The sequence below is a fragment of the Tachysurus fulvidraco genome, chromosome 1 (assembly GCF_022655615.1).
Source record: "Tachysurus fulvidraco isolate hzauxx_2018 chromosome 1, HZAU_PFXX_2.0, whole genome shotgun sequence".
Classification (NCBI taxonomy): domain Eukaryota; kingdom Metazoa; phylum Chordata; class Actinopteri; order Siluriformes; family Bagridae; genus Tachysurus; species Tachysurus fulvidraco.
In genome coordinates, this window is record NC_062518.1 from 23381336 (window position 1) to 23388670 (window position 7335).

The 7335-nt window shown below is 35.1% G+C and overlaps 1 gene segment (V, D, J or C); it reads right to left on the minus strand.

Annotated features, from left to right (window-relative positions):
• Positions 1 to 4089: 4089 nt before the first annotated feature.
• On the minus strand, positions 4090 to 6640 carry LOC113633897. The segment is given in 3 exon segments: positions 4090 to 4113; positions 5976 to 6289; positions 6413 to 6640. Coding segments are annotated over 3 exon segments (381 nt in total).
• Positions 6641 to 7335: the final 695 nt, after the last annotated feature.

The following is a 7335-nucleotide window of genomic DNA, read 5'->3' on the forward strand; positions in this document are numbered from 1 at the left end:
TCACTAATCCTGCCACCACTGGCTATGAGAACTGCACTTATTGCTGTGGATTCTGAGTGAACATGTGGCAGCACAGTGAGAGTCTGGAGTGGAGCAACCATTTCCATTTCAGACACAACTTGTGAGTCAGCTAGATATGTTTGTCTGAATATCTTTCTGCCAGCTCAAAGGGTTTAGTGCAGAGAAGTATTTTCTGTTCAACAAGGCCTTGTGTTTTAATGAGCTTGCTAGATTGTGCTGTCGGCTCTTAGGTGATCACAAATAGCATGCGACACTAACAGACAGAAGGAGCACACAGCTGTCTGATTAAGCTGACTGGTTAATATCAGTGTTCTGGATCAAGTGCTGATTTATAAGCTGTAAATAATGAAGAGTGAAGTCTTCAGTTAACTAGTGTTAAAAATCTGTATTGTAGTTTATTTAAATACATATTGTTATCAAACTTTGTGTTACATTTTCATGACATCAGGGGAATAACAACATAACAGCATGAACCTTAGACGAAATAATTTTCTTTGATTACAGATGAACATTTATTTTGGAAGGAAATATTCTACTATTATTTAACCAATAATCATTGCAAATAAATGTATGAGGATCATTGTTGATACAAAGCAAATAAACATCAAAGTCTGAGAATTAAGAAAGAAAACTGTTTTTAAATGAAACAGATGAACAGCTCCACCTGCTGAGAAACAAATATCAAGCTTGACTTTTTGTACAGTCTGTTAGAGTTTTGTGTCACTGTGGGCTGCATGGCACAGTAGTACAGTGCAGAGTCTGATACTGCAGCAGGAAAGATCTCCAGATCTACTTTCTTCTCATTTTTACGAAGTTTGGTGGATAGTCGTGAGTCAAGCACATGTTTAGTTCTAGTGTCTGTGGATTTAAAAATCTGCAGCAGAAACTCTGGTTCTGATTGAGGTTTTTGTCGATACCAGAGGAGATAATTAGCTGATTGATCATATGTGCAGGTCAGTGTGATGTTGCTGCCTTCACTTGAAGATATGATGGTTTGGTCTGGTGTAATGCTGCTGTCAACAGCATCTGCTGTAAAGACAATGCAACAACAAACATTTCTTTCTTTGTTTAAGAACATCAATATATTATATATATATTGCTAAATCAGTCATGTTTAGGTAGCAGAACAAATCCACCTAAATGTTATGTATAATATAAATGACTTACCAATATTTTTGACAACTACTAATACAAAGAAGAATAACATGATTGTTCTGTGTGTCTCTTGCAGTAGATATAATTGTCAATACCTCTGTGAAACTGTCTAAACTGTATCTCACCACATCTAGCTCCACCTACTGAGGTGTAGTCATGTCAATTCTGACATCAGTCCCTCAGCCTAGAATTTCTTATGGCATGACCTCATGGATTAATTGAAATCTCTTACTAATCCAATAATTCAGACAAATATTAAAAGTTGATAATTCGGTTTATGATTCATGATGTGTTTTTCTTCTAAATATTTCCAGATTTTGATGGATCTAATAATATTACATAGTTCTATAACAACTATAAGGACTTTCTGAGATTAATGTGATATTATTAATGTGATAAACTTTGCTCAGTGGCATTATAACATTATAAGATCATTAATATTGTACATTCACTGAAACACTAATCAGTTAATTAATTTATATATACAGCACCTGCTCATTTTTACTTGTGTAAAACTTGTGTGTTCTATTGTATTTAAGAGTAATTACAGGAAATTTTCTGGTATGATGTCTATCAGTAACAGGAACTAAACAGGAAATGCACAGTGCTTACATTGAGGTGATCAGCTGCATAATAGAATTTAACTACCACAATGTAACAGTATGAAATTTCTCATGGTGTCGTCTGTTTTTTGTGATACATAAAAAACTGATACTACAGAAAAAAAGATCTTATTGAACAGTTCAGAAATAAACATTTCATAAGGTAATAATACAGTTTACTTATTAAATTAATTTAAAATTCTGACAAGAATTCTCAGCACCATTCCTGTGATTCAGGTTGTCCTGCCATCAACACACGTGCAGTCTCATTTACTGTATTAATTGTTGTGTAGTAATCATAGTGTTGAGTGTAGTTTGTGTGCATGATGACGTTATTGACCATCAAAAAAGACAGACGCATGGATTTTATTTACAAGTGACAAGTATTGTATCATGCAGATCATGGTTCACATCTGATAATAAGCATTATTAATGGTTTATGCACATTGTTATTGAGTGATTCGTGTTGCATTGATAGTAGCCTACTGTGGCATGTGGATGTGAATGTGACACAATGCACACAGTGTGCATAGGGGGATTACATTTATTGATACATGCAGGGAAATTTAGTCTGAATTCAACCCACCCTTACTTAGCATACTGTTTTAGGCTAATTGTTGATCAGCTGTCATGTTGCTGAGTGCCTGTATGTGCAGCCAAATATGCACATTATTTGCAAATGGCCACGTTAGTTGTAACAGATGAGTATGTATGTGGTTTACATGCTTACTGAAGGCCCTGACTGAAACCCCATGGCATGCCACTGAGTATGATTGTCTGTATTATATATTTACAGATTGTACAAAATGTCTAAGTGTGTGTATAAATATATGTATAGTGCAGTGATGCCCAAAACAAGCAGAAGCAGCTCCTGTTTGTCTGGAAAGAAAATCTGCAGCCACGCACAGAACTGAGAGCTGTAGGAGAGCAGATCAGGATTCTGCAGTAATACAAATAATAAGTTTATTCACGTGTACTGTTAATATGTAATTAAGCATGATAAAAACAAACACTAGTGATAAGACTATATAACAGAGAATAAATGTCTGAGGCATCACAAAACACAGAAAAACAAAATTGTGAAAATCAACAGAAACATCAAAAACAGAGACATGAAATGGATTCTAATAACAAAAACTCAGCAAAGACTAACACAAAACAACAGGTTTAAAAAGGCAATCAATCAGAAGAACAAGTGTGCAAATGTGGGAAAACAGGACAAAGGAATGAGTGGGCAAACACACATGAAAACAAAATATAAACAAAATCACATGGCACAAAAATAACAGTGACAAAGTAAAAGGGCTGTTCTGGTGGTCTGACAGGACAGGACCATGGAAGTTGTGGAAATTGATTGGATGAATACGAAGAACAGTGATATACAACTTCAAGAATGATCAGATGGATGGATAAATTTAAGTGGGATAAAGGCAGAAAAATAAAGATGGTCCTGCTTATTTTAGTGAAAAAGTTTTAATATTCAGTGATTACACTAATGTGAAGTTTGTTCCAACTGCTGGGCTTTGTAAGAGAAAGCTCCACCCCCTGCTGTAGACTTTACTACTTCAGTTACTATCAAATAACCTGCACCTTTTGATCGAAGTAGGTGTGGCAGATTATTAAAAAGTTTCCTCAGGTACTGTGGCATGAGATCCTTCAGTGTTTTATAGGTCAGTACTTGTATTTTATAATCAATGTGAAATATGACTGGGAGACAATGCAGTGTGGATAAGATAGAAGTGAATCAACTGTTTATTCTTTTGAGATCCAGCAGAGTGACACTGTTCTGTGCAGGTCATGTGGACTGTGTGAGCTATAGCATGATGGATCTAGATGACCAGTTTGTACAGAAATATTTAATAATATAATTCAATAATATAAACTCTCTTAAAATCATGAAAAAGAAAGACTTTCCAAAAAATGCATGTAAATGTCTCTAAATGTTTGTCAGAACTACATTCAATATAACAAAACTGTGTGTTTTTGTACAGTGCAGCTGGATGTCCTGTCACTGTGGGCTGCAGAGCACAGTAGTATACAGCAGAGTCTGATACAGCAGCAGAGGACATGATCAGATCCACTTGTTTATCTCCATAAACTTTAGCGGACATTCTTTTTTTTTTTGGGGGGGGGGGGGGGGTAGTGTGAGACTTACATCTCCACTTGGAGTAACATAAAGAAGGAACTCAGGTTTAGATTCCATATATAGTCTGTACCACTGCATGTTATATATGTTACCACTGAAGCCTTTGTAGCTGCAGGACAGAGTAACATCATCAAAATCATCTACAACTTTGAGTGAAAAAAGGCTCTATTGGATCAGCCATGGAGTCACCTGTCATAGAGAAGAGAATATAATGATTTTTAGAATAATAAGGTGTTAAACGTGTTCATGTCTAATTAAGAACTTAGTATTTTTTTCAATAATACGAATGTTAACTCACCCAGTGAAATCCACAGATACATGAACTGATGAATGGTGTAAGCTGAAGGAAACTATTCTTTCTGTATACTGATATGTACATCATCAGGATTCATGAAGCTCCACCCCACATCACCACTCACATAACATCTTACTGAAAGATTCTTGATTGTTACTGAAACACCCATGCTTTACATTCAGCCTCACATGGGGAACATGTCCTACATCTATTTTAATCAAACACAAAAGTTTTCAGGAACTGATAATAAAAGCTAATAATCACTATAATATACTTGAATCATGTCATTATTTGAATAATTATTATACAATCATTAAATCACAATTTATAAATGAAATCTCTTAATAATACTATTAGATTTTAAATATATGTTATGTGTTGTCTCTAATTCTAGTGGGAATTATTAACAAGAAAATATTTTAACTGGACTTCTTTTATTCCTGCTGTGATTATTTTTTACTTGCACAATTATTAATAAAGGACATTATCTTGATTTGAAGCTCGTCCATGATTTAAAAAATAATTTCTTCAGTTTGTTGTTTAAAAAAATGCACAGATAGTGATTAAACTGTACTCATAGACAGATGACTGAAGAAGTGAGTGAAAATATGTAAATAGCTCCATCTTGTGAGAAAAGCATGGCTCTGCTCCAGTCATGTGTTGTGCATTTGTACAGTGTGGTACATTAGACTAGGTTATATAGACTAGGTTTACCTTATAGACTAGGTAAAAACTGAAATACTTATGAAACACTACAATTCAAATACAAAACTAAAAAGTTCAGAGTGTCCATTTTCGTTTGAGCCATTAACCATCACTGTGGAGTGTAATGTGACAAAGAAATGAAATGCTGAACATAAACACAACAAATAGGCAGAAATTCCATTTCATGTTAGTGTTTAATGACCCTGAATAATGACATTAACTGGTGACTCAAAAGAGAATCAAAAGAGGTGGACTATCAGTTTAAAAGCAGCAGTTCACTGTTAGAATGTTAGTCTGTTGTTTGTTTGTTGCTTGTTATCCCTTCCACACTTATACTGTACTAGCTCCTTGGTTTGAGAACAGGTAAGACTGTGTGTGCACCTGTATTCCACCTAGGAATCTACTCCATGTAGGAATTTTTTAATGTACGTTAAAGTAGATTTAATCCCTTATGTGTAAACTAGAGACAATAGTTACATGGAAGAAACCTTTGAGATGACATGAGGAAGAAAGCTTAAGAGGAGCTGGACTCCAAACCATTACAGTATCCAAGTGTATAACAAAGCATATCAATCTAATCTTTAATAAATACATCAAATACAATAATCCGCAATTTGTAGTACACAAAGACTGTATATTAATGAATTGTTTATTCTTTTGAGCAGAGTGACACTGTTCTGTGCAGGACATGTGGACTGTGTGAGCTATAGCATGATGGATCTAGATGACAGGTTTGTACATAAATATTCAGTTTTGAGCTCAGGTAACTTTTTGGAGTGTTGAACGTTTTCCAAATATCCACATTCCTCCCAGTGTTTCCTGGAAAGTCTCTGGTAAATAGTTACATGAATGAATGAATGAATGAATGAATGAATGAATGAATGAATGAATGAATGAAATGTGCAAATAAAAAAGTCTAAAAATCATGAGAAGGAAAGAGAGACTTCTCCAGAAAGGGCAAGTGAATTTCTCTAAAGCACTGACAGAACTACTTTCAATATAACAAAACTGTGTGTTAGTTTTTGTACAGTGCAGCTGGATTTCCTGTCACTGTGGGCTGCAGAGCACAGTAGTATAGAGCAGAGTCTGTCACAGCAGCAGAGGAGATGATCAGATCCACTTTCTTACTCTTTTTATCTTGATCATTTTTAAGTTTTATGGACAATCGTGGAGGTGGTTGAGCTGGTGTGACAGTTTTACTTGCTTCAAGAATCATCAGCAGAAACTCAGGTCTTGATCCAGGTTTGTGTCGATACCAGAGGAGACTGTAAGCTGATCCAGTATACGTGCAGGACAGTGAGATGTTGCTGCCTTCCGTTGAAAATACATTGGTTTGATCTGGTTTAATGCTATTGTCAGCAGCCTCTGTAAAAAAAAAAAACATAACAATATTGAGATATTTTAATCATAAATTACACATTTCACATGGAGAATTGTGTGTCTTAATTAGAAAAAAGAATCCTTTTGTGTGCAGTGTATATGACTTACCAATATCAGCAAGAATGAGAAACACCATGAACAGGAACAACATTGTTTTCCTGAGTGTTTAGTTCAAACCTCTAGTTTTAGAAATGAATGTCAGTGTTACTATTTGATGTACATCTCCACCTCGAGCTCCACCTACTTGCATTTATGCATATTCATGACAACTGTGCTGTTCTGAATACTCTTTATAGAGACAGCTTTAGAAACATTTCATATTAATAATAAAATGTAGTCCTTAGGGCCTATATTTCAAGTAATGTAAAACATTCAGAATCTTTTGAATAAAATAAAAGTGCTTTTAATCTTTAAGAAAAAAAAATTAAACCAAAAGACTTTCGAGCTGCCCCTTTTTTAAACATTAACTACATTAATAACACAGGAACCTTAGGCAAAAGAACATTTCAAGTAAAATAGAACAGGGCAGAATTTACTGAATGAAAGAAAAGTGCAGAGCTTTGAGCAGCTCAATTTCCTCTCTCCTTTCCACCTCTCCTTACTCCCTTTCCATCTTCCGTTCCTAGTGAGAGAAATGGGCATGTAACTGTCCTGCCAGCAGTTTGAATCATAATTGTCCTGCCAGCGTAATTAGGTGCATTACTGCCACCTGTGCTCTGGAGTAGAGAACAGAAACAATCTGTTTTTGGCTTTTTTTTCATAATAACTAGATTAACTGCGCATGAACAAAATATTTATCTTTTTATTAATATCAAAGAGCTTATATAATCTTATAATATTAGATTATATAAGGAGATGCTTAATATGATAATATTAGAATTTTAACGGGTCCGGGGAGACCCGTCACCATTTGGTGATGCCTGACCTATACCATCGACCACAGATTTATTGTGAAATTCTGAGATATTTTGACATTTTGACATCCCTTGTTTTTGGAGGGGCTTATGGAGGGGCATGGCTTGGTGTGGGAA